Raw genomic sequence first — 26,167 nt, 5'->3', positions numbered from 1 at the left:
GCCCACAGTAAATGTAAACGTCCACCAGGAAACTTTAAAGCATTTTATTCTTATTTTTACTGACAGGTTTTCTGGACATGCTGATTTATTTATTTATTTTTCCCAGCAGGACAACTTTGCCAAATGCACCAAAGAGTGGTTCAATGAGGTGTTTGCTTGATTGGCCAGCAAACTGGCCATTTAAAATCTTGTCACAGACTCCCATTCAGCTTTAGATGTGCTCTGCATTGATCTAAAATATTAGATTGTAGTCTATCCCTTAGGTTCCTTACTTTGCAGCGAAGTGGAAAACCTCCCCAGTCTCAAGTGTGTCTCTAGGGCTTCCAGCAGTGTATTTCAAGATTGAATTGTATTTAGCTCCATCATCTTTACCAACTCTGATCTGCTTCCTTGCCAGATCTCCTCAGAATGATGCTGCAATTACTATATTTAGGAGTGCAAGTTGTGTTTTCAGAGATGTGCAGTGTTTTCCACCACACAACACAAAACAATATTTTAGTCTCTGCTGAGGAGATTACTATCTTCCATGTGCTTCCATCTACCCGATATGGCTTGTGGTTCTGCGCCCTCCATTTTTAGAGGACTAATTGAGATGCACAAAGCCTGGGATTTAATTTAGGATTTATTAATTAGATAGCATCTGAAAGCATTTTGTTGCTTTGAATTTTATACCGGGGTTTCAAAGTAAAAGGGAGTTGAGTATAAATGCCACACTTTTCAAATCTAAAAATTCTGTTGATCCATTACATAAAATTCCAATGAAAAATGTGGCATTTCAAAAAGTGGAAATGTTTCACAGACATAAATCAAAGGAACAGATATAAAATTTTACAGGAGTTTCCTTCCTGCAACAAGGAAGTTCCTTAATTTACAAGGAAATTAATACAATTTGGTTGTTGCTGCTGTTGGCCAGCAGAGGGACCTACAGTTACATTCACACCTTTCACATTGAACCTTTTTCATATGAACAAAAAAATATTTAAACTAGATTTTGTTCCTCTTAAAAGACTAAAGCTCATTGTTGATAAAATTCTGATTTCCTTGCCTACAGTGGCACATATATGACCGTGTACAGCAAAATAATAAAAAAAAACTATTGAGAAAAAGACAGCAATGTTACTTAGTTGGAACACTTTATTTAGCTTCAGGAGATATCTGTACATAAAGTCCCTTGAATTTTTCTTAAATTCATTGAAAGCCTAACTCGTGCTCTGCTTTGGAAACAAAAACAAGACCAAATTCATTCAGAGATTTTTTGGTCATTTCACTCGAAGCTAGAGAGGAAATTCAAAACGATCTGCTTGAGTTTAGCATCAGAAGCTTCAGATATTTTCCCATCAGCCCTGCAAAGAAGAGCAAAACTATTACAACGCATTCTTACAATTTGGAAAAAAATAGATGCAATATTTTTTTCTTACTTGATAGTTGCTAGTAAGTCTTGCTGCTGACTCAAGATGTGCTGAAGGAAAGCTTTTTCAAACTTAGTGATCTTGCTTGGTTCCATCTTGTCAAGGTGTCCTCTCACTCCAGCATAAATGACTGCTACCTGTTCTTCAATGGCCATTGGAGCTGAAAGATAAAAAACAGGCAATTAGAGTTGAAAATGAATCTCATCCACCTGAAAACCTGGAACAAGCAGCTGACACTCACAGTACTGTCCCTGTTTAAGGAGTTCAGTCAGACGAACGCCACGGTTCAGCAGCTGCTGCGTCGCGGCGTCCAGATCAGAACCGAACTGAGCGAAAGCGGCCACCTCTCGATACTGGGCCAGCTCTAGCTTCATGGTGCCGGCCACCTAATGACAGGCAGCACAGGTTGTTTAAAGTGAAGCATTTGACAAGAGAGGATACCTCGGCGAAGACTAACCTGCTTCATGGCCCTGGTCTGGGCAGCTGATCCAACGCGCGACACTGACAGACCGACGTTTATGGCCGGACGAATACCTTTGTAGAACAGCTCGGTCTCCAGGAAAATCTGTGTGAGGAAACTGCATTTAAGGAAAAGCTAGAGACAGAGTATAGCATGACAAATCAGCCGCTTGCCTGTCCATCTGTGATGGAGATGACGTTTGTTGGAATGTAGGCAGACACATCTCCAGCCTGTGTCTCAATAACAGGAAGAGCGGTGAGGGAGCCACCACCAAAGTTATCGTTCATCTTGGCAGCTCTCTCCAGCAGACGGGAATGCAAGTAGAAGACGTCTCCAGGGTAGGCCTCGCGACCTGGGGGACGGCGGAGCAACAGGGACATCTGACGATAGGCGACAGCCTGCAGAGACGATCAACAAGGTTTAATCCAAGTCCAATCCAGGACCTGAGTGCCATCTTTTCTAAACCCCCCACCCCCTGAGGCAGGAGTAGAAGTTTCACCTGCTTTGAGAGATCGTCATAGATGATGAGCGCATGCTTTCCGTTGTCTCTGAAATACTCCCCCATGGAGCAGCCAGAGTAGGGAGCCAGGTACTGCAGAGGCGCAGCATCGGAGGCAGTGGCCGATACCACTATGGTGTACTTCATAGCATCGGTGTCTGTCAGCCTCTTCACCAGCTGAGCCACAGTGGATCTCTTCTGGCCAATAGCAACGTAGATGCAATACAGCTTTTTCTTCTCATCAGTTCCGTCATTGAAACGTTTCTGGTTGATGATGGTGTCAATGGCGATGGCAGTTTTGCTGCAAAACAAACGCGGAAACCTTAGCTGACATCCACAATGATACACATATGATGAATATCTTTATCCCTTGATATTCTTTTTTAATCACAATACAAGCACAAACGTCAATAGTTTATTCACAATTGGAATAGCATCTCTGGCTGTATGTTTGGTGTCATTGTCCTGCTGGGAAGTGAACCTCCACACTAGTCTGAAGATTTTTTCAGTATCAAACAGGTTTTATTTTATATTGTTGTCCTGTATTTAGCTCTATCCATCTTTCCCATTAATTTCAACCAACTTGCCTGTCCCTGTTTAGGAAAAACAGGGACATGTTTTACTTGATAGCTGCTAGAATGAAATACACGACTATATTTCATTCTAGATGTTTTGGGTGATGCTTAGTGTTCCCACAGTGACCAAGTGGAAGACAAACAGCTCCTGTGTCCCTTAAATTAGTTCATCACTGCAGAAGAAATTACTATTCAATAATAATTAAACTTACAGAAGTTATGTAGAACCCAAAATCCAACTTTAATTGCTGCAAGGGCATCTAAAACCACTGCGAATAACATCTCAGCATGCTGTGTGCTAAAATATTCTCTTTGAGCCGCATCCCGTTACCCTGTCTGCCTGTCTCCAATGATGAGCTCACGTTGTCCACGGCCAATGGGGACCAAGCTGTCCACGGCTTTGATGCCAGTCTGCATGGGCTCCCTCACAGAGATACGGGGAATGATACCAGGGGCTTTCAGACCCACACGGCGGCGCACCTTGGAGCCAAGAGGGCCCTTTTGGGGAGGACATAGAAAAACAGTCATTCTGTTTCTTCTAGCAAATAAGAACTTGTGGAATTAAAATTAGAACAACCCCCAAAAGACAACACAACAACCCAAGGGAGCAATAAATTAAAATGAGTACCTTTCCATCAATAGCATTTCCCAGAGCATCAACAACTCTGCCTAGGAGTTCTTCACCAACAGGCACATCGACGATAGCACCAGTTCTTTTGACGATGTCGCCCTCTTTGATCAGCTTGTCATTACCAAACACCACAACACCAACATTGTCAGGCTCCAAGTTCAGGGACATGCCCTGGAAAAGAGAATGCTTGTTTTCAGAAGCAGCCATCAAATGCACATACAACAAAATAATAGATGTTAAATAAGTGCAAAGATTCAGCACTTCGAATAAGAGACCAACTTTGTTTATCAAGCAAAATCAAAACAGTTTCTCTAGGTCGGGAACTGAATCTAAGGTTTACATCATCACCTTGAGACCAGAGGAGAACTCCACCATCTCCTCTGCCTGCACGTTCCTGAGGCCGTACACTCTGGCAATACCGTCACCAATGGACAGGACACGGCCAGTCTCCTCTAAAGCAGCGCTGGTGTCAGCTCCCATGATCTTCTCCTCCAAAATGGATGACACTTCAGCTGTGCCTTTACAGGGTAAATAAAAATTTAAAAAAACTGGTTGCAGATAGAGCCAAAAATTCATAAAGACCTGCAGGAGATACCTGACACACTGACCTGTTTTTTGGAGCCAATGCTGGGCGGTGTGCAGATTCTTGGCTCCGACGCATGCTGCCGCAACATTGTTAGATACCTTTAACACAGAAAGAAATGATAAATGAATTAGATTTATGTAGTCAGAGGGCATAGGCCAATTAAATGTTTCAAGGTGTAACAAGGTTACATTTTAAAACTGTTTAAACTTTAAATAATTTTGTCCCTACTTTAAGTAATTGTATTGGGATGCCAGAGAAACTGCAGGAAGTGACTGTATATGACTCTCCCTTAGATGTTGCTGCACACTGCCATTCAGCTGATTTTCTGTCGCATAAAAACCCCGTACATATTCAGCTGTCTGAAAAATGTCTGGATGAGAAAAAAAATAAACAACACAAGCAGTTCTGCTGTTGAACCTAACGTAGCTCGGACGTCTGAAAGTAAACATTTCTCATCTACAGCATATATACAAGAGAGCAGGTGCAATCACACCATTACATGCAACATTTAAGGAAAGTTTGTGAAATCACAGGATCGATTAAAAAAAAGTCAGAAGTTATAATTAAATTTTTAAAAATTTCTCTACTGTACAAGCAACAAAAACACTTTACTACATGCTAAAGCTGAAAGGACAAGGAGCTTCTTTGTTAAGAGTATTTTTACTATATTTGTACGAAGTAAGTATTTAAGACAAGCTCAAATCTTGGCTGATATGACTAGATCATAAAGTGATCTAGTCATATCAGAAAAAGTGAAACAATTTTTTAAAAGCAGCACTATCTTAACATAATTAAAAAGTCAGGCTCACTTTCACGTGAGCCTAAAACTTAACAGGCAGTATACAAAAAGCAGGGAACAGCTTTCACCCCAAAATTAATACAGTCACCTGAGAACACTTGTGTAAGAAAATGCTTGCGTTTCAAATGTCTCAAAGTAAATAATTTGGCAGCAGAACTTGTGTAGAAATATCTAGTTTAATAAAAAAGGATGACAATCCAAAGTATTTTGTTGCTTGTATCTCATCATTTGTACAAGACTTCCTTATTGTGGCAGCTAACTAAAAGAGAAATGAGCCTAACTTTTAACCGATGGGTTAAATTATTAAGCCTTCGTCACAACAGAATCGTTTGCACGATTTTAATCATTCAGGTATCCAACCTATTATTTATACATTCTCAGTAATATATTGCAATATCCTTATTGTCAGTCAGCTGCATAATGTCAACAGAGGGGACTAGGAATGTGAAGGGCTCTGTGTCCTCCAGTGCAAAGACGAAGGAACAGCAGCGGTTACAATAGGAAAAATTCCTTTTTTCATGTCAAGATAAAAGAAAAGCAAAACATAAATAGGTTAGAAGTGCTTACAAATCCAGCTCTTCGTGGTAGGTTGCGGGCAAGAGCCGCTGCAAGGCGAACTGACAGCATGTTTGAGACCTGAAGATACGTCCTGCTCCCGGGGCCGAGAGAGAAGGGTGGCGGATAGGGCGGCGCTGTGAATTGAGGTCGCAGCAACCCGGAAGTACTTAAAAATAAACGGCGGTATTAATAGTCCTTTTTTTTTTCCTTACATTTTTACTGGATATACCAATGTAATTTACCTAATCTTATATGCACAGAAGCCCGTTTCCGCCACTCTGAATATATATATTTATATTATTGTAATAAGATTGTTTTTGTATCAGTGATGACGGAAACTACATGAATAAATATAATGTCATTCTTACGTGGGCTGCACAGTGGCGCAGTTGGTAGAGCTGTTGCCTTGTTCTGGGTTCGATTCCCGGCCCGGGGTCTTTCTGCACATGTTCTCCCTGTGCATGCGTGGGTTCTCTCCGGCTTCCTCCCACAGTCCAAAAACATGACTGTCAGGTTGATTGGTCTCTCTAAATTCTCCCTAGGTGTAAGTGTGTATGTGAATGGTTGTTTGTCTTGTTTGTCTCTGTGTTGCCCTGCGACAGACTGGCACGCGGCTCTCGCCTGGAACGCCTGGCCTCTCGCCTGGAACGCAGCTGGAGATAGGCACCAGCAACCATCCCAATATCTATCTATATATATACATATATCTATATATATAGATATTACTATGCTTTACTCTGTAAAGCATAGTAAAATTATGCTTTACAGAGGTAATTTTGTGTGTGTGTGATTCTGAGTGCAATCCAGAGATCTTTTTCTAAAAATCCGAGCATCTGGATGCCTTGTACAATTAAAATAAACCTGGTAAATGTGTGGGTTTTATTGCACAATAGCCTAATAGTTTGATAAAAACAAAACAAAAAAAAATCTCAGAAACGGTGCAGACCATATATGACAAAAATTCATTTCCAATAGTATGACACCAATTTTTTTAACATCTTTTACCAAACAAAATGAGTTCATTGAATAAATTTATGCACAGAAGTTTATAATGCATACATGCAGGGTTACATGTAGTCAATAAAAAATAATAATAATAAGAGAAATTAGATTTTTTTGTCAATTTGTTCTACTTTTCATGACAGACTTGTGCCAGTGTCATTAGTTTTAAAAATGAAACAAAATCAAACTCAAAATAACACATATCAGCATCCATAGGTAGCCAGCATTAACATAAGGCTATATGTCAAGGGTAGGCAGAAGAACACTGGTTTTTCAGCAATTGCAAATAAAATTATTGAACTGTTTTTAAACACAGAGCAAGTTAAGATGAATTCTTCGGACAAATTTGCAAGTTAAGCTATTTGCTGTCATTCACCAAGCTCTAGCCATTTACCTAATTTACCAGTTCTTAAATCTTGCCTTACTTTCACCTCTCATTGCAAGGTCCTTATCTATTTAAAAAATATAAAAAATACAAATCTTATAGAATATCAGTGCTGTTGACTTTATGAAATTGTTGTGTAGCTTGCAAATCTGTAACATCAGTAAATGCAGCAGTGTTAAATAGTTCTGGTGCATGTGCTAGAACCATACTCCTGTTGTGTACCGATCAGTCACAGTTCTATGGAAGTGAGTATTTCTTGGGCATTGTGCATTTTTCAAAAGATAAATTTTGAAATGTTCTCTGAACATATCTGTTAACCAACAAATCAACTGATCCAAGAAGCCAACCTGTAACAATCAAGATGGACATGGCCGGTAATTTATTTATTTCTTACTGCTTCATTTTGTCATATTTTAAGTTGTTTGTATTTTTAAATTCAGCATTTGCTTCACCTTATAAGCTATGTGAGACACCATCCACAATGGGGAGCTTTTCTTCTACATCTTCACCTGACATACGCTTTGATGGCATTCATCCACTTCCCAAGCGATTCGAAATCATTCAATTTCTGGGAGAAGGCGGCTCTGCAGTCGTGCTCAAATGCTTTGACACCTTCACACACCAAAATGTTGCAGTGAAGTTTGCCAAAGGAAAATACAAATTGAAGCATGAGGTAGGACGCCAACCATATGTGATACCGTGAAAAGCTGAGAAAATCAGAATCAAGTGACCAAATGTAATGTTATTTTATGTTATTTGCAGGCAGAGATGATGAAATATCTCATGAAGCACAAGTTGGATCAGCAGAATGTTATAAAGTTTCACCAGAGCTTCAGCTCAAACTCCTGTCTGGTGTTTGAAATGTGTGACATCAATCTAAAGGACTACATTAAACAAAGACACCCATTGAAATTTCAAGAGATTAGAACAGTTATCCAGCAGGTATGGCAAAAATTTAAAAAGGGAATAAATCTGGAAATTTTATGATTTAATGTAGAACACAATTCCATTTGAAACTCACTTTCTATGTTGTATTATGATCATGTTTTCAGTTGGCCACAGCTTTAGAGGGACTGAAGAAAGTTAAAGTCATCCACAGTGACATCAAAACAAACAACATTATGGTGGTGAATCAAAGGACAAAACCGTTGCAGATCAAGCTGATTGACTTTGGCTTGGCTCTCCACAGCAACCAAACTAGTCAAAACATCAATCAATGTCTTTTTTACAAGTAAGAATTTTAAAAAGAAATGTTTGAGTTGTTTCTAGGCTGCCAATCAAGAAAAGAGGCTTTACACTGATGCAACATTATAAATGTGTTACAGACACTCCTGAATAATGACAACTTTCCTTGTTTTAGAGCTCCTGAACTCATTCTCGGGCTCCCATACTCTTCAGCTTTGGACATCTGGTCACTGGGGTGTGTAATGGGAAAGATGCTTTTAAACTGTGTACTTTTCCCGGGGAGTAGTGATTATGAAAATGTGAGTAATTTACTGTATTCATACAGTTTTATACTTTGAAACCACTATTGCTGCTTTTTTATGTAAAAGAAATTAAACTAGATTGTGTGTTACACTTTTTTTTTGTTTAAATATGGGCATTAATACCATGATGCTGTTTAACCAAACTAAAGGTTATCATAATTCAAAAATTTCATACAGCCTATTCTTAAGTTTGTTACAACTCCAGTACCCAATTTGAAATGACAGATGCTTTTGCACTCTAATATATAAATCCAAAAATTTATATTCGGTTCTCTTTTTTTAGCTGTGCTACATCACTGATGTTCTGGGACCAGCACCCGACTATCTTGTTGACGCCTGCAAAAAATCAGAAGTGTATTTTAAAAAGTCAGACTCTAACCAGTGGATATTGAAGGTACAATGAGCAATGTCCTCCATGTATTCTTATTTCTGAGAAATTTGGTTTAAAGTACACAAAAATAGTACAAAATAAAGACTGCCTAAATCCCTTATATGGAAGCAGTCAAATATTTTTGAATGTTTCGATGGATGGACAGTAATATTTTGACATTCTTATCTTTGTACTCTAAGTTGCATTTTAAAGACAAATCCTTTTACAGTCACCTGTGGAATACTGGGGAGAGGAACACCATAAACACAAAAAGTCCTTCAACTTTCGCTTTTTGCATCAAGCTAAAATGGTAAGCCATTAATATAATACAGCATCAACTGGCGCTGAGGTTTGTCTTCATGACTTCTCAGATGATATTGTGCTGTCTTGTAAATAAGAGTCACCTGAAGTATGAAAAACTGGCAGCAACAGTGGAGAGGAGGGAATGTATAGCGCTGATTAAGGCAATGCTTCGGTGGGATGCAAAGAAGAGGATTACTCCCAAAGGCATCCTGAAACATTCCTTTATTGTCAGGAAAAGCGACACTCTCCCTCAATCTAACACTGAATTCGAGCAGGAACCTTGCACCAGCAATGTCACGATTCATCCTAAAATCACAAGTGAAAGTATGAAAGATGTCAAAGGAAGGAGAAGAACATATGACATGTAAGTACCACTGTAGACTAGTTAATATGTACACTCACTGGAACGCAACTCAATGCTTTAGGCATCCACACACAGAGAAGATGACTTGCTGAGTGCATTTAAGTGGAGAAGAATCAAGATTTAGGTGACTTTGACTGTGGCAAGGTTCTTGCTGACAGACAGTCTGGTCTCAGGATTTCAGAAATTGTTCATTGATTTTCACACAAAAATAGCTCATTGGTTGGACATTTAAAAAAAAAAAAAGAAGAAGAAGAAAATAGGTACACCTTGATATTCAGTGTTGTTGCTGACCATATCCATCCATTTATGAGCATTTTCTGATGGCTGCTTCCATTCAAGGAATTAATACTCCATGTCACAAAACTTAAATCCTTGAACATGACCATGAATTTCAAAGTTATTTTTTTGTTTTTGTTTTTGTTTCTTTGCTATTTTTGCTCTGGCTATTAATTCTGTGTGTGTTTATTCTACAGTTCACGGCTGTCAAAAGATTTTGACAAGAAACTGCCTCCACGGCCAAGCATAAACCAGCCACTTTGTGAACAGTTGGGCAAAGCTTCATCTATAGAAAACAGACTTCTCTTACAGATGAGAGATGGTAAGAGACCCTCAGCAAGCACAACTTTGAAGTCTACCATCAAACAGGAAGAGGTGGACCCTTCTTCTATTGTTGAATCTAGGGAAACCTGCAACCAGTCCACTCATCCTCAGAGCAAGTCAAAACAGAAGAATTTTTTTGAGAGCATATGTCTTTGTTGGAAACATGGCTAAAGGCTACCATTGGTTGCTATTTAAAATGTGTGTGGTGGTATTAAAAAGCTTAACTGAAAACAACAATGTCAAGATTTACTAAACCAACAGGATACGAGACAAAACACTGCTACAAACAGAAATTGCCAGATTGTTTTCAGTACTGATAATGTAATTAAATAGTGTAAAAGTATTTAAATCCATGGTTCCAATGTTAATATTTTGTGAGTTTTTCAGCCATTGGAAATAAATCTATGGAGCTGTAGAACTATTAATAATTTCTGCAGATGATCTCTCTGATGTGACTTAGCAAAAATAGCACTCGCCACATTCATTTTCATCCCTGGGAAAGATGTGTACAAACTTTTAAAAGAAATGCATAATAAATAATGCAAAATGGCACACTGAAAATTCACCTGTTAATTCAGAAAAATTGAATTGGTGTAGAAGAAAATCCCCAAAAATAATAATTTTTAAAAAATAATAATACCTTTGGTACACTTAACAAAGTGTACCAAAGTACACTTAACAAAGTGTACCAAAGGTATTGGTGTTATTTAAAAATATAGATAACTGAAAAAAAGTATTTATTTAAACGATACTTTTTTGAGTAGATCAGCTCCTACACTCAAGAAGAGCTGAGATTAAAGGTTTGAGTTTTACAATTTTTTTACTGCAATAAAAACAATTTATTATGAGGCTGCAAATCAACTTGTATTCAAACAATGTTCTGTGCACTCCAGGTTTGCATTTTTCATCAACAAGTCCCTTTCCCAGATTTCTTGACTAAATTGTTTTAGTAAAAATAGCAATGTAGTCAAGAAATGTGAATTCATATGGAGCAAATTAGTTCAATTATTTTTTTGTTTTTAGAACTGAACTCATTTGTGTTCTGTTGCATACAAACTTCAAAAGTTCACGTACCTTTTCCTGCCTTTAACTCCAGGTTTATTTAATCTTCAGCTATGCTATCTGCATACCTGAAGCAAAATATGATGGAGCTCCATGCATGTGTTCAAACATTTAAACTGCAATGTTTCCCGTAGTACCTATTTCCATCCTGAGGTAGGCGCAAGCACGTCGAAGGGACCGGAAGTCGACCACATAGCGATGGAGACATTTTAAAATAAACACCAAGCTAACTGCTGATAGAGCTTCGAGCGCACTGCGTCAAAGCACACACAAATATCTTCCCTTTATAAAGATTAAGTTGAGTACAGCTCCGTACTCTGTTTGTGGTGCAAATAAGGAAAAACAACCATTTCCGAAAATGACAAAAAGTCTGACGTCGATGTACGAATAACTAACGCTGTGGTAAGTCTAAACCAACAGATTGCTATATGGAGGCTACCACTTTGGCTGTTAGCATTAGCTGCTGGCTTGACCCTGCAGCCTGCCTGGTCTCACTCTGGCTGGGTAGATACTGTTTCCATTTATAGGATCTTGCAGTGCAGCTGTCCTGCAACCTGATTTTTTAACGACTTGCGCTTTTCCAGTCAAGTTTGCGGAGGTTGATCTTTTAGCCGACCTTAGCTTCACTGCGTAGCTAAAAGATTGCGCTAGCCGCTAGTCAAAGACCAAAGTGACGGAAGTCATTCTTCAGGTAGAAATACATTTTCATTCTAAGCAAAAGGGACACAGAAGAGTCGACGTCATTATGTGCTTAAATGTAGGTTAATATTGTGTGATTATTTGTAGGTATGATTATGTAAAAGTAGACTATTGATTGGCTCTAACGCTGCATATGGAGGAAAATGTCTGATTTGAGGTGACTGTTATACAATGCTTAATGAAAATGCGGGTAGATTCTTACTCTTTTCACTCACAACTTCTAAGTTTATATTTTGAAGCAAACTTAAACCGTGCTTGTATTGCATTGCTTACACTTAAGTTTTGATATGCTCTGTAGAGGATGTTTCTCAAATCTGCACATTTCTTTTAAAAACCCAAATACAGGCTATATTTACTGTATAATTACATATAATTGTATCTAATAGAATTATAAAAACAAACAGAATAGCAGTAACTTGAATTTGTGCTAGAATTTTATGTGCAAAAATTTCCATTAGGCTATTTTTATATAAAAATGCCCAAAATATGTAAAGTAAATAAAAAGGTTGATTTTTATTTAATGCTAAAATTTTCTGCTTCTTTACTATTCAAGAATTTCATTTTTATCTTTTTATGTGCAGGGATGAATCTAATAAATCTGATCTCAGAGTCTTTTTCTTTGTTTTTATTTGCAGCTGTTAGCTTCCTGTCCAGGCACATTGGTCCATCTTTCCTGGACCTTTGGGCTCTGGGCTTAACTCTCTCAAGAAATGGCTGATTCAGAAAAAGCAGAGGAATTTTTGGATGCTGTATGCACCCCCGAGTCTCTCGAAGAAGCACAGACCGCTGCGGCTTCTGCTCAAGGAGAACAGGATGAACATCTGAAAACAGAGACGACTACTAGTACCAGTTCGCCCCCAAGGGAGAAGGAAGTGGACAGCCCCCTGAATACTGAGGGAGAGCAAAGTCTCCTCTCAATGCCATGTCTAATGAAGGAGCTTCGCCGGGACTCCCCAGAGTCTCAACATGCCTCCACAGGGAGTGACAAGCCTGTGTCGCGTCACGTCTACGAAAGCGACTCCTCGAATCCCTGCATGTTGTCTCCTTCTTCCAGTGGCCACCTGGCGGACTCGGACACACTTTCCTCAGGGGAAGAAGGTGCTGCTCGTCCTGCCGGTGAAGAGGGCAGTATGGAAGCTGCGAACGATCCTGGCCAGTTGGAAAAAAGAGAGACATCTGCCATAGCTTCAGGGGGCAGAAAGTCTCGCCGGTCGCATTCGGAGAGTGAAATGCTTCCAAACGCGATGGCCGCTAAGAAGAACCGCTGCCAGCCAACCGCAGTGGCGCCAGGGCAGGAAAAACAAACCAATGGCAAGTTGGGAAAAGTGAAAGGTCACCGGAGTCAGAAACACAAGGAGCGCATGCGTCTGCTGAGGCAGAAGCGAGAGGCGGCGGCTCGGAAGAAGTATAACCTGCTGCAGGACAGCAGCACCAGTGACAGTGAGCTCACATGTGACTCCAGCACCAGTTCCTCCGACGATGATGACACTTCCGGAGGAAGCAAGACAATCAAGACAGATATTCCAGGTAACCTCCATTACCCTGTTCTATTACATGCATATTACACTTGGTTAATAGGAGCAGATATTCAGACTTTATGTGTAAAAAAAACTACAATCCATTATCAAAGAATTTCAGAACATATAACAAAGAGTAATCACTGGTCATCAGTCACACAGGTTAACAGCGAGGAGTTCCCTGCATGAATAAGAGGTTTTAGGAAAGTTGAATAGAAAAGTTTTACATATAATTCATTCTGTCACTGTAATGCAGAGCTTGCTTCTTGTGCTTGTTTTACCAGTCACTCTGTTTTCTTTTTCTGGTGGGTTTTATCTTTTGCCATCCATCATCTAAAGTCATTTGCATTGTCTTTTAAAAGCGTAGTTTATCTAGATGGCCTATGTCCAGTGTCTTATGTACTTTTCATGTTTTCTCTGTTCTGTCTCATCAATGCATGCTGGAAGTGTAGTCTGCATTGTTCAACTCACTGAGTGATACTGATTTAAAAATGTAGTTGCTTTTTTGTTTTTAAGATATAGGTACTTTCACCCTCTGTTCTAAACCGACTCTACCGAAAGTCTTACAGCGTTAGCTTGAGTTGTTGACTCTTAGTTTATTAAGTTTTGCCTCAAAATTCAACTGGTAGTACTTTTATTTACATTTAGGAGTCACTGAATGTCTACACCAGTCAAAATAGTGTAAGGGGTTAACTCTTTATTTCTGGTAGATAATAATTGTTCCAGACATGCAGGTGGAGCTTTTCTGAGCTAAAATAAGGAGTAAAAATTTTGCACTAATCAAAGACTGAAGGTAATTAGTAGAAATGCACCAGTCAGAAAATTGTGGCTCATTTTCCATCTCTATTTTTTTTTTTGTAAAGCTTTTTACCTGCCAATAGAAATTTTTAACCTATTCCAATTTCTTAAGAAAAGTCATATGGAGTTTTTTTTCTTTTAGCTTTCCTTCTGTGACCAGGCAATTATTTTTATTAAGAGCAGAGGGGCGGTCACACGGCTGTGAGAGGCAAGTGTCTGAAAAATGTAGGTTTGCTTACATTTAGGACATAAGACTTACTTTGGAGTTGATATTTCACAATGCTTATGAAATTGTGAAACATCACAATTCCATAAATTGTGACTGTATTGTAATATTTCCGAGTAGGTGCATTAGTTTTGCTAGCCTAATCAAAAAAAGTCTCGGTGGAAATTATGGAAAACGTAAATCCTTAACATAAATCTAAGGTTTCCAAGAGATTGCCAACCATTTCAAATTCCAGATATAGCAAACAGGGGTTGAAAGCTCAAAAAGGTTGAATCTACATTTAGCCTTCGTGTTATCTGAATCTCTACCACTCTCTTACAGACTAGATAAAGAGCAGATATACTTTTAAAGTAGTTTTGTACATCACTTAGTTACTATGGTCAGCAAAAAAGATCAGATTTTTGATTTTACAATAGGCCAAGCTGAAAATCAGCCAATTCTGGTCACCAGCTGATTTCTTGATGCATCTCTAGTAAACACCAAGCCTGGCAGTTCTCCTGTTTCTTTAAAATGCTCGTGTGTGAGTTGAAGTGTCCAGAATCACTTGTTGACTACGACTCAGGAACTCTTTCCGTAGGCATTTCTGTCTCCAAATGTTTGTGAGTATCTCCTTTTAGACGGATGAGTGTACTTCAAAGACTCACTAGTTGTTTTCCAAACCATAGTCACTGAATGGGTCACCAACACATCCAGTTTTCTTCCTCTCGGTATCTCGTAGTACATGAAACCGTTTCAGCCATTTATTTTTTATTTTTTCTTTTACATCCCGGATTCCAGTTTGAGTGCTTCAACTGCATGATGTAGTCCATCAGCATGAAAAAGAGTCGATCTGCACGTAAACCAAAACAGACCTTCATTTTCTCTTTAATACACAAGTCCACCTCCGAAGCATGAAACGTGCCACTGTATTTTCTTATGGCTTGGCCTCAATGTCTTTAAAGCTGGCTTCAGACGTGCGTCGGAGAGATCCAGAGTGGGAGCCCAGATTCATGGGCTGCTGGACACCAGTTCGTGGGACAGGAACGGCATCGGCAGCGTTCTGGAGGAGGCCATGACTCGCTTTGCCGTGATGCAGCGCCAGACCGAGGAGCGCTTCCGCATCTGGATGGAAAAGCTGGCCCACCTCGACTCGGACGATTCGTCCAAGCGCTCGAGCGACGCCCCCGAGGGCCAGCAGGCGGCCCAGCTGTCCCCCCCGAGCTCGTTTTTGCCCTCGTCAGAGTCTGCAGAGACTATGGCCGCCTACATGCTGGCGCGAGAGAACAACAGCCTCGCTCCCACTCCCATGAACAACAATAACATCCTTCCTGAAGCGGTCGCTCAGAATGGGAATATAGGTGGTCCAGACCCTGGGCTCTTGAATGTTTAGAGTCTACTTCAGGTCCTGTAGTTTTAATCAACAACAACAACAAAAAAAGACGAACGAACAAAAAAAAAAAAATCTAGAACTAGATGATGCTGAAAGCGTGGCAGTCAGTTGTTACAGCCAAATATGATGGGACGGAGTCTGAGCAAATACACTATTAACAGCAGCCAGACCTGAGCTGGTCACTGGAACTGGCCTCCGTGCAGACCTCGAGCTCAGTGTTTCTGTTGGCACTGAATCACTGTGAGATTTGACATTCAGAGTTCTCCAACTCGGCCGTTTGATTTGCTGCTGCTGCTGCTGCTGCTGCTTCTGTGACACGGACACAGAATCTTTTCCAACACTGATAAATCAATCAGGGCTGTTATTCCAATATGGGTTGTTTGGCTTGTTTGTTCTCATTTTATCAGCTGTTTAAGCACATACAAAGTATTTAACTCCTACTAAAGTGTGCATTAGGGCACCTGGGCAGAAAAATGATTACAGCGCTAGGTGGGGTGCTGCTGAGTAATAGCATGTGCCTTGTCATTCTAAAGCATTTTTTAGTGCTGGTTCTGTAGCAATCAGGTTTAACACTCCACGTCATTCATGATTTCTTTAACTGTTTGCACCAGGTTTGCAAATGGTTCAGGAAGCTCTTGCATCAACTCTTTTTTTTTCTTAATCTATCTTGGTAGCATAGCTTTACTAACAGCAGAACATTTATCATAAATTTGCCTATACATATAAAATGCAATATACTTACTTTTGTTTCTCTGCTTTTAAGCTATTACACTGTCTAATGTTGCCTTTCTGTTACATTTGTTTCAATTGTTTCTGTTATTTTTTGTAGCAATGTGAAGCTACTGAGGGGGGAAAAAAGGTTCGGGGTTTTTTTTTTCCAGCCTTGTTAGACTATGGACTTCAGGAAAAGCGCTAGATAAATATGTGGAAGTTGGCTTGGAAGGGCAAGAGTGTCAAATCATCACTGATGTATTTGCCTTGTTGTGTTTTGTTTGCACTGGCTTCGCCTCCCAGCTTGGCCTTGAGCTCCATGACACAGTGTCTTATTAGCTTAAACGTAGGGATCAACTGAAGTGATTGAGCTGCAACATGGAGCATGATGATGTTTACAAATTATTCCTAAAAAAAAAAAAAAGGAAGGGAAGGAAGAACAGACTGATCTGACGTATATCACCGTCTACTCTGGTTCGTCTTATGGAAAACATTCATCCTCGAACATCTTCATACACTAAATAACATACAGTGCCTTGCAAAAGTGTTCAGAACTCATTGGGTTCACATTTTCTCATGACTGTAGACCTTATTGTGTTTTATTTGGACTGATTTTATGATGGACCATCACAAAGCGGTGCGTACATTGGGAAGTGGCAGGGAACTATGTGTTTTTATTTTTTAAATCTTTTAAATGTATCCTGTGCATTAATATCAAGCTCGCCTATAAGTTAATGCCTTCCGCTGCAATTGCAGCTAAATCTTTTGCAGTGTGTTTCCAACAAATTTACACATCGAGGAAAAAAATAAAAATTGCCTGTTGTCTTTTGCACAACATCTCAAGTTGAGGTAGATTTATAACGCTACGGACATTTTTTAAGTCTTTCAACTGATTCTTTTCAACTGAATTGAACTTTGGTCTTTGACTAGGCCATTCTGACATGCTTTCGTTAAATCCTTCCCAGTCCACGCTGTATGAAAAGAATCCCCACAGCATGACACTGCCACTACCTTGTCTTGAGGTGGGAATGGTGTGTTCAAGCCATTACTTTTCATTCCAATAGCATCAAGTCAGACAAGTTTCTATGTGCTGCTGAAGAAGTGCTCCCACATCATAATGCTGCCACTACCATGTCTTTTCCTTTTGTTTAATTCAATTTATCCTTTTCCATCCACTATTTATCCCCCCTTTTATTTCACAAGTATGCACTGCTTTGTGTGTTGGTCGATCACATAAAATTCCAATATTATACATCAGAATTTGTAGTTGCGTTGAGTGAAACTTTGGTAAAGTTTGAGGGAATGCGAATCCATTTGCAAGCTACTGTATGTGAGGGGTAACATCTGCAACACACAACGCTTCTGACATCCAAACGCATCAGATGGCTGTGAATGGAATCCTTCACTCATAAACGTTCGCAGCCGGGATTCAAAGAAGCGCTCCGTATGTAAATGACTGACTGTCTGTTTTCCCGGATCTCAAAGCCGAACACATCGCTTCCCACCCCCTGTTTGCATGTGATTATATAACTAGTGCAAGGCCAAACTAGTTCTCATCAGCAGCATGTGTTCAAGGTATATCTGTGCTTGATGCTGATATGAATGGCGACTGACGGGACGTTTTACCCATTGTTTTTCCCTTGCCCTGTAGTTTTGTTTCAGGTTTTTCTGAATGTTGTTGTTTTTTTTTAAGGTAAAACATTTTAAGGATTTTTTTTTTTTTCTTTCTTTTTTTTTTTTTTTTTTTTGCTGCTTAGATTTAAATGGATCCAGCATCTTCCTATTTGGATTTATTAAAACAGAAGTTCCCTTTTTAAATGGAAAAAAAATAAAATAGAAGTATTGCCAACACTATGACGTAAACTTGGTGCATACAATCAAAACGTGCATTGAAAACACTAAGGGACGGTCCATTGTTTACCAAAGAGACTCTCCTGGTTTACATTAGTCCTTTTTCTATCATCAAAACGTGACCTTTATATTTGGAGGAGCTCTGTTTCCCTGGTTACCATGGTTGAAGTATATCTTAGCTCTGTCAGCTATTCATAAGTTGTCTCATTGTACATGCTGTGCAGACAAACCTGCTGTAACACCTACACAAATGTCTGGATAACAGAGTGTGCGCATCGCTCTGAGGGACTCTCTTTACAGGGTAGACTAGCCGCGTGCTCCTGCTCTTCCACGATTATTCTTCTGTTTGGCTATTTATCATCTTAACTTTGTTTCATTCACAGAGCAAGGTTATTTTTAAGTGTTTTGTAAAAACTGTAGTGTAGTTTTTATGTGGATGGCTGTTATTTTAAAAACTAATAAACAAAAAAAAAAGCAACAAAACAAACAGCTGTTGCAGACCCGTTTTATTTATGCATGTTTTACAGCATATAGACTCCTTTCAAGCATATGAGGATGATTTGATTTGATTTTTTTATTATTATTATTTTTTTATGTCACTTGAGGTTGTGTAGATCAGTGTTTCCCAACCCTGGTCCTCAAGGCACACTGTCCTACATGTTTTAGAGGTTTCCCTGCTTTAATGTACCTGATTCAACTGATTGCAGTTCAACAAACACCTGTTAATCAGTCATCAATTAAAATCAGCTGCACTGAAGCAAGGAAATACCTAAAACATGCAGGGCAGTGTGCCTTGAGGACCAGGGTTGGGAAACACTGGTGTAGATGCAGCGTCCAGTCCGTTTCCAAGCAGAATGCATCTACTGCCTAAAGGCATGGTTTGAATAATGAAGTGTTTTCTTTGTCTCCTGCAGACGGGCCTCCGGTAGTGGGTCACTATGATATTTCAGGCACTGATTCTAACCAGGAGAGTATGAGTGTGGAGACAGTCCGGCCTACGGTGATAAGGCATGAGCTAAAAACACACAGAGGCCAGGACATGGCAGCACACTCTGGGTGTATAAGAGCTCTGAGCTCGATCTCAGGTCAGTTACAAACCCGGTGTATCCGATCTGATAATTTCCTCTCGGTTGAAGTGCGCTGGCTTTGAGAGGGGGGCGGGTGTCTTCCATAAGTAACGGTGGGGGCTTTTTAATCTCAGTGAGAGGCCTTTGAAGTACACTTCATCCCACACACGCACATCCCTGGTTTTCATTTGGTGTTGCTAAAAAAAACAAAAAAAAAACGTGCCGCTTCTTTAAAGCAGGAAAACGTAGCTGATTCTTTTTTCTTTTTTTTTATAAACACCATGAGAATTAAGTCTGTGATCTGCTGATTTACTTCCTTCAATCAAATCAGTGTTTGAATTGTAACCGTCTCTTCGTTGTCTCTGTCTCTGTCAAAGCAGCTACAGTCTTCGTGTGTCAGCAAGGCCTGCAGCTCGCTACAGCTCTGATCCTCCTCCTCATGTGTGACTGTCCCTCTTATTTATTTCAGGCCGTGTGGAGGCAGAGCAGCTGCACAAGGAGGGCTCTCAGCACAAAGGCCAGATTAACATTGCTTCCTCAGACAGTGAGGTGGAAATTGTCGGCGTACAAGAGAACGCACGGTAAAGACGAGTTTGGGGTTTTTTTTTTGTGCGTTTGTTTAAGCTGCGCTTGAAGCAGCCCTTATGTATTTTGTTTTCTTTTTCATATCCAGGTGCGCCCATCCATGCGGAGGGGTGATAAAAAGTCTGTCTTCCTGGAAGGACAATTCAGTGGAGCAGTTAAACAGCACAAATCAATCACAGCTCTGGACTAATGTTTCCCCTCGCCCAAACTGGGTCTCCCCTCCCGAAGTGGTGGACCTGACGTTGGACGAGGACGGCGGGCACAAATATCTACTTTAAAAGCGTTCGCACGCCCCGCCTAGTCCAATGTAGGCTGCAGCCTAGCCCTTACCTGCTTCTAAACTCCTTGTTATCTTGGACTCCCATTTTTAACTTCCTTGTTTATTGAAGCCATTCTACTGATGTGATTCCCAAAATCCATGCTCGGCAACTCCGACCTAGGTATAATAAAATGGCGCATTGCTGTGAGTGCGAAGTAAAACTCAAACAAGAGCGGGTTATCTGTTCACAAAAGCAATATCCTCCCTTCGTTCATTACCTCGGTCACTCCTGTATACCTGAGTTGGGTAGTTTTTTTCTTTTTTTTTGTCTCTCATGCTCGCAAGTTAAAGGAACGTTGCGCCTGCTGCTTTCTATTTTGTTACACTGTCGTTGATCTGCATCTCTGCACACTTTGAGTGGGATGTTTTCGATCAGATTCTTTTTTTCTCTCTTTTTTGATGGCATTCAAAATCAAGCTGAATCTGGCATGCTTTTTTTTTATTATTATTCAGCGTAAATATATGACAACAGTACCTGATGAAAATAAGTTGGGGAGGGAGTTTAATTTTAGAGGTCTCAACACTGGATGTGCATTCAGATCAGTCGCTATACACGCAGTTCACTTTGCACAGCGTCCAACACCGGCATCGCCGCCTGCTCCAGTTTGTTCAGGAAGTGTTTCAGTCACACCTTATGGGAAATGTTGCAAAAATTGTTGCGAGTCAAATGAGAGGATTAATAACACCAGTGATGTTTCGGCTCTGATAGATTTACATCCAAGGTTAATGTTTTTAAAACTCACCAATCAAGACTTATATCTGGCACACAAGACCTTACTGTCATAATTGCATAATTTGACACATGACTGATCAGTTTGGGTTTTTTTTCCCATCTAAACTTCTAAGACTGGTTGACATTGGAGTGATTGTCTGCTTCCATTTATATAGAAAAACAAAAGTCTCTGTTCAGGCCTGGTGTGAACATCTGTTCTGGCTGATTCAGATCTGAGTAGACGAGTTTAACGAGCTTTCACAGCCGAGAGACCTCAATTACCTGCTTTAAATGTTAAACCAAACGCATCGCCATGTCGCAGAGTGGGCTGAATGTTGACGCTTCGCGATAAATCCCGTTAATCACATCAGCTACAGTTCATCCAATTAAAATTAATTTAGCCTCTGAAAATCTACATATTGAGATGTAGGTTAAATATGAGAGAAGAAGAGGGTAAATAACGTTTGAGTCTACAAAAGTCAGCATTTTAACTACAAATCTGCCAGAGATCGGAATGAGCCTGTTTGCCTTTTAGTGGTCTTAAATTGGTGATTTGCAGGTCCGATGCAGGGTATTAAAATTATTTTGCCCCTATTCATTTAATGCATCAAAGAACTTGAATTCTTTTCTCTTAGACGTATCAACCAGCAATACGTACTTCAAAGCATGTCTGGCTTAAGATCAGATAACGGTTAAAGACATACAGCTCTGGAACAAACTAAGAGACCACTTAAAATGATCAGTTTCTCTGATTTAGCTTTTTATAGCTATATGTTTGAGTAAAATGAACATTGTTCTTTTATTCTTTGTACTACTGACGGCATGTCTCTGAAATTCCAACCAAAAATCTGGGATTTGTTTGCAGAAAATGAGAAATGGTCAAAATAACCAGTGCTTTCAGACCTCAAATAGTGCAAAAAAAAAAAAGTTCATTTGGAAACAACAAAACTGATGTTTTAATTCAGGAGGATTTCAGAAATCAGTATTTGGTGGAGTAACCATGCGGCTTTCAATGGGGTGCAGTGATTACTTTCCAGAGCTGCATACTTCCGTACATCAATGATAAAACTGTAATTACTACTTTTTCTGCTTTCAAAACTACTACCTCGGTCACATAAGTTTTTGCTCTTTTTGTCTTGTAATATTTAGGGGGAAAAAAACTTTGAATAGGTCAAACTCTATATCAGAAAACCTGAAATTAGAGTCGAGGAAAAGCCTGGTTGAGTCATCGCTAATTTTGACCGCTCAAACAACGCCTCAGTGAAACGCCCAACTTCTTCACTAACATCTGGTTAGTGCACACGGTTGTGATCCTACACACACAACGCTACTTCAAATTGAATTGTCATCTCACACACAGTCTTAGAATGCAACTTAAGCTTTTATAAGTCAATTCATTATCTTGTCGATCGGCTTGCTCAGCACCTTCTGAGCAAGCCGCTGGTGCCAGAAGTGAACGGAGTCGAACGTTTTCCGAAACGTTTTTGTCTAAATCGTGCTTTACAGGTTGAGTTTTTCCCGTTACATCAAAGGAAGATTGCGGCGCTGGCTTTAATTCCAACACTAAAACATCTGGCTCATTTCCCCATGTAAACACAAGGTGGAATCTACGAGTTGGCAAATAATTCATTGTTCTAGTTTTAGTTTAGTTTTGAGTCGTTTTCAGAGCAGAAGCCACGTTTTCGTCTTGACTCTTATCAGTGAATGTATGACCTCGCAGTGCTGGCTCCGTTTTTACCGTTTCGCATGCTTCTCTTGAATAGGTGCATACTCCTTTAAAAAAAACATTAAAAAAAGAAAGAAACTCTGGGAAACCCTTAAAAAAAAGAAATGTTTCTTCCCTTAATTACTGCAAAGCAAGATGGTCTGAATGCCTTGGAATGTGCACTATTTGATTTTATAAATGTACAAAGCCTGTTATTTTAACTTTACAGAGCAGCAGATTTTGCTGTCTCATCCACAAATATATTTTAATAATGGTTGTGAATTAAGCACATATATAAGTATATATATATCTATACATATATATACTAAAAAGTAAAGGGGGTGTTGAGTTTGTGCTCATGTGTGAGGCATTTAATGTGTGTGGTTTTTTTCCCCGTTCGGTCTCCTCGGGGCCTTCTTGCTTCTTCCCTCCAGTCGTACCTTGTCTTCATACTGTAGTGGATCCAAGCTGGTGAATTTCTATCAATAGATAACCTTTGCAAACTGCTTTGCTGTTTTTTTGTTTTGTTTTTTGTTTTCATGTTAAACATTGAATAACATTAACTTTCCTATACCATACTTAATAACATAATTTATAAATTAACTTCACCAGATGTCAGAAAGGGAACATTTACAATTTTAGCAATCTATACCAAAGTCTAAATGGAGATTTTGTTCTCAGTTTGTTTCAGTTTTATTGTGTGATCTCGAGTCCCTTTATGCATTTGAGCCTTTGTAAATTTGGAAATATGACGCAGATTATGTTTTAAAACTCAAAGATGTCAGTATATCTTTGTTTTACTGGGCCAGTTATTTCCACAGTTTGCAGCTTACACCTTTATTAAATCTTTACCACAACATTTCTGCTCATTAGTGACAACAGTATCAGTAGGCAACGTGGCAGGGATGCCCGACTGGTTTTACATTGCATGTTTAATAGCATTTTTTATTTTATTTTGTTTTTTTTAAATCAGGTCAAAAATGTTGCTTATTGAAGCTTTGGTCCTCTGTTGTTTCTATTCAGCTTGATTCTCAGTATTTTTAACTAGCAAAAAATATTTTGGTTTTGGTTGGGTTTTTTTTTTTTTTTTGTCCTTGTTGCTTCTGCAAGACCCTGACTTCCTTGAAATCATGTATGTAGAACAAAAAGAAACTATTTTAAGAGTAAATAAATAGTATTATTTAATGATCTTTTGTACCTGCATTGTTTGCTTTCACAGAATTCGCCCTTCTTCCATTTCAAAAAAAATGTTTAGGACTTCATACAATGGATTAGAATGAATGCAAAAAAAAACAAATGTTTTGATGTATACTATTGAGTCTAAAAAAAGTGAAAAGATTTAAAGTTATTGCTCTGAGATGGAGAGAGAAAGTGATGCAACAGTGGAATTTTGATTTGATTGATTGCTTTACTTAACGTACTGTGACAGCTGAACTTTATCTCAGGTTTATCAGATTCACTATACTTTTGAGTTTTTAGTTTTAGTTTGTTTTTCAGTTGGAGAGTACAGGATATAGCCCATATTTAAGGTTTTAAAAAAAATAAAATCATTTATCTTGACATTTTTATTGTTATTCAGGGGTGTGAACACTTTCCATCGCCTCTGCATGAGCGAAAGTATTTCCAGCTCCCATCTGAATGAGATCTCCCCATGCTTTTCTTTTCTCTGCCTAACAGTCTAGACAACAGGGAACAATTCAACTTTAGCCTCACCCAGCAATATGGCATGCCGGGTCAGGGGTCACACTGCAACACCTGCCACTAGGGGGACATATGGAGTTCACATGAAGAGTACAATGAGGCAGTGGAGCAACGCAATGCGGTCCACGGGGCCCTTTTCCATAAACTAAACCCCCTTTAGCTGGTTTCTTTTCACCCCTGGGGCAGAACGTCAGCTGTATGCTAATTTATTTCGAGCAAGCAGTGGCCTCGCGATGAATGGCTCCTTACAAGAAACGGTCTTCCTTCCCCTTGCAGATGGCTGAATGACGCCACTCCAAGTTCTGCTCTGCACACTTTTCCGCAAGTGATTTCTCTGGTTATTCAGAGTGAGAGCTCGTTTGTTTGGCACCGCTCTGCTGCCACCAGAGGGCAAAGAAAGAAACTACTTTCTGCACTCTCTGTTGAGCTAAATACTTTTTACTTTGAAATTCCCCTGGTTTCTTACACGGCATCTAAATAATTTGAGAGAATTTGTTTAAAGAGTGAAATAAATGTTAGGAATGACGCAGAGAAACTCTTAGAAGCTGATAAAAAAAATAATATGTTTGTGTTAAGAGCACGTGTCAGTTGAAGAACAGGAAATTTCACTCGCAGGGAACATAAAGCAAAATGAAAGAGCCTTTGTATTTCACCTCCTGCTTGAAACATTTTATGGTGAGAACTGTGGGAGATGGGGGACATATGGAGCTGAATGTTTTGTGACTCTCAGTCTCCATGTCCATCTGTTCCCTCATCCTTCGGGGTTAAAGCCCCGGGTAGGGACTTTTTCTGGACACTTATAGTACGAATTTGGTGGGGGAGGTGAAGATGAAAATGTTTAAATTTCAGAGGTGACCCTTTGGATTTTGTACATTATTTCTGTTAATAACTAAACTGTTGGAGTCCTGCAGCGTTTTAACGTTTAAGGCTCCATAAAGTGCACTGCACATACATGTCCACAGCAAACAACAAAAGCATTTAAAGTGGACTGAAAAATGTTTTATTGTTACACATAGTTCAGACTTGCTCCAAAGAAACCCCTTCTAATCAAATTATGTTTGAGTTAAATGCCTAACGGGGAGAGGAGGAAAAAGTAACCCCAATGATTTTCACATCCTCCATCAAGTTAATAACCTTCTGTTGTGTTCTGATGCATCTCATTTGGGATTTTATTTACACAAAGTAGTGTGCAATTGTGAAATACAAGGGAAAAAAAATGTGTTGCTTTCAGAACTTTGTGCATATACAAATATAAAAAGTTGGCATTTGTTTTCAGCCCCCTTTGCAATTTGTCGGTTTTTGCTGCAATTGCAGCAGAAAGTCTCTTGAAGGTTTTATTTGTAATTAGTTTAAGATCTGTCCGATTAGACAGAAATTATCTGGGACCATCAGTTTTCAAATCTTGTCAGGCACTGATTGAGACACCGATTGGACTTGGGCCTGGACTTTGACTGGACCAACACATGAACATGTTTTAACCTACAGGATTTCATCGTAACTCTGGTTGTAAGCTTACGTTAACACCATCGCCATGCTGAAAGATGCACCTCTTCACAAAACCTTATATTTACCTCCATTCCTCTTCCATACCAGCTTCCCCATTCCCTGGAGAAGGCTGTCTCTACAACATGATAATACCACCACCATGCTTTAGATGGTAGAGGATGGTGCGGTGTTAATTTTCCTCTTCACAGTTAATAACTTCTTAAAGTTTGTCTATCAAATAAAATCTCATCAAATACATTGACGTGTCTTCCTCCTTCATCAAGTAAGCTGTTTTTTTTTTGTTAGTTTTTAAAGTAACCCCTCGACTCTGA

At 39.4% G+C, this 26,167-nt stretch overlaps 3 protein-coding genes across 8 annotated transcripts; 2 read left to right on the top strand and 1 right to left on the bottom strand.

Annotated features, from left to right (window-relative positions):
- Positions 1 to 1,116: 1,116 nt before the first annotated feature.
- atp5fa1 (ATP synthase F1 subunit alpha) lies at positions 1,117 to 5,673 on the bottom strand. The gene is made up of 11 exons (XM_044144004.1): positions 5,527 to 5,673; positions 4,183 to 4,258; positions 3,923 to 4,092; positions 3,572 to 3,745; positions 3,275 to 3,441; positions 2,369 to 2,669; positions 2,043 to 2,267; positions 1,867 to 1,974; positions 1,651 to 1,795; positions 1,419 to 1,569; positions 1,117 to 1,343 (listed from the first exon to the last, which is right to left on the bottom strand). Exons 1-11 carry the CDS (start codon positions 5,584 to 5,586, stop codon positions 1,265 to 1,267), a joined length of 1,656 nt encoding a protein of 551 aa, XP_043999939.1. The 5' UTR covers positions 5,587 to 5,673; the 3' UTR covers positions 1,117 to 1,264.
- A 1,516-nt stretch (positions 5,674 to 7,189) lies between these two features.
- On the top strand, positions 7,190 to 10,282 carry LOC122846816 (homeodomain-interacting protein kinase 2-like). 3 transcript variants are annotated; one of them, XM_044144005.1, is made up of 9 exons: positions 7,190 to 7,278; positions 7,365 to 7,577; positions 7,667 to 7,846; positions 7,957 to 8,135; positions 8,265 to 8,388; positions 8,675 to 8,785; positions 8,962 to 9,071; positions 9,162 to 9,428; positions 9,902 to 10,282. In XM_044144005.1, the coding sequence occupies exons 2-9, from the start codon at positions 7,386 to 7,388 to the stop codon at positions 10,197 to 10,199; spliced, it is 1,461 nt and encodes a 486-aa protein (XP_043999940.1). In that variant the 5' UTR covers positions 7,190 to 7,278; positions 7,365 to 7,385; the 3' UTR covers positions 10,200 to 10,282. The 3 variants fall into 3 exon arrangements, with proteins under 3 accessions (XP_043999940.1, XP_043999941.1, XP_043999942.1); XM_044144006.1 differs by having other exon boundaries at positions 8,991 to 9,071; positions 9,160 to 9,428; positions 9,902 to 10,275; XM_044144007.1 differs by lacking the exons at positions 8,962 to 9,071; positions 9,162 to 9,428 and having other exon boundaries at positions 9,902 to 10,281.
- Positions 10,283 to 11,274: 992 nt separating this feature from the next.
- On the top strand, positions 11,275 to 22,292 carry lg17h18orf25 (linkage group 17 C18orf25 homolog). Of its 4 annotated transcripts, none has more exons than XM_044143998.1 (5): positions 11,275 to 11,492; positions 12,425 to 13,316; positions 19,176 to 19,346; positions 19,798 to 19,909; positions 20,002 to 22,292. In XM_044143998.1, the coding sequence occupies exons 2-5, from the start codon at positions 12,500 to 12,502 to the stop codon at positions 20,189 to 20,191; spliced, it is 1,290 nt and encodes a 429-aa protein (XP_043999933.1). In that variant the 5' UTR covers positions 11,275 to 11,492; positions 12,425 to 12,499; the 3' UTR covers positions 20,192 to 22,292. The 4 variants fall into 4 exon arrangements, with proteins under 4 accessions (XP_043999933.1, XP_043999936.1, XP_043999935.1 ...); XM_044143999.1 differs by lacking the exon at positions 11,275 to 11,492 and adding an exon at positions 11,565 to 11,781; XM_044144001.1 differs by lacking the exon at positions 19,176 to 19,346.
- The last annotated feature ends 3,875 nt before the right edge of the window (positions 22,293 to 26,167 follow it).

This window comes from Gambusia affinis, linkage group LG17 (genome assembly GCF_019740435.1).
Source record: "Gambusia affinis linkage group LG17, SWU_Gaff_1.0, whole genome shotgun sequence".
Taxonomy (NCBI): Eukaryota; Metazoa; Chordata; class Actinopteri; order Cyprinodontiformes; family Poeciliidae; genus Gambusia; species Gambusia affinis.
The sequence above is the reverse complement of the archived record's forward strand: the minus strand, read 5'-3'. Positions and strand labels throughout refer to the sequence as shown.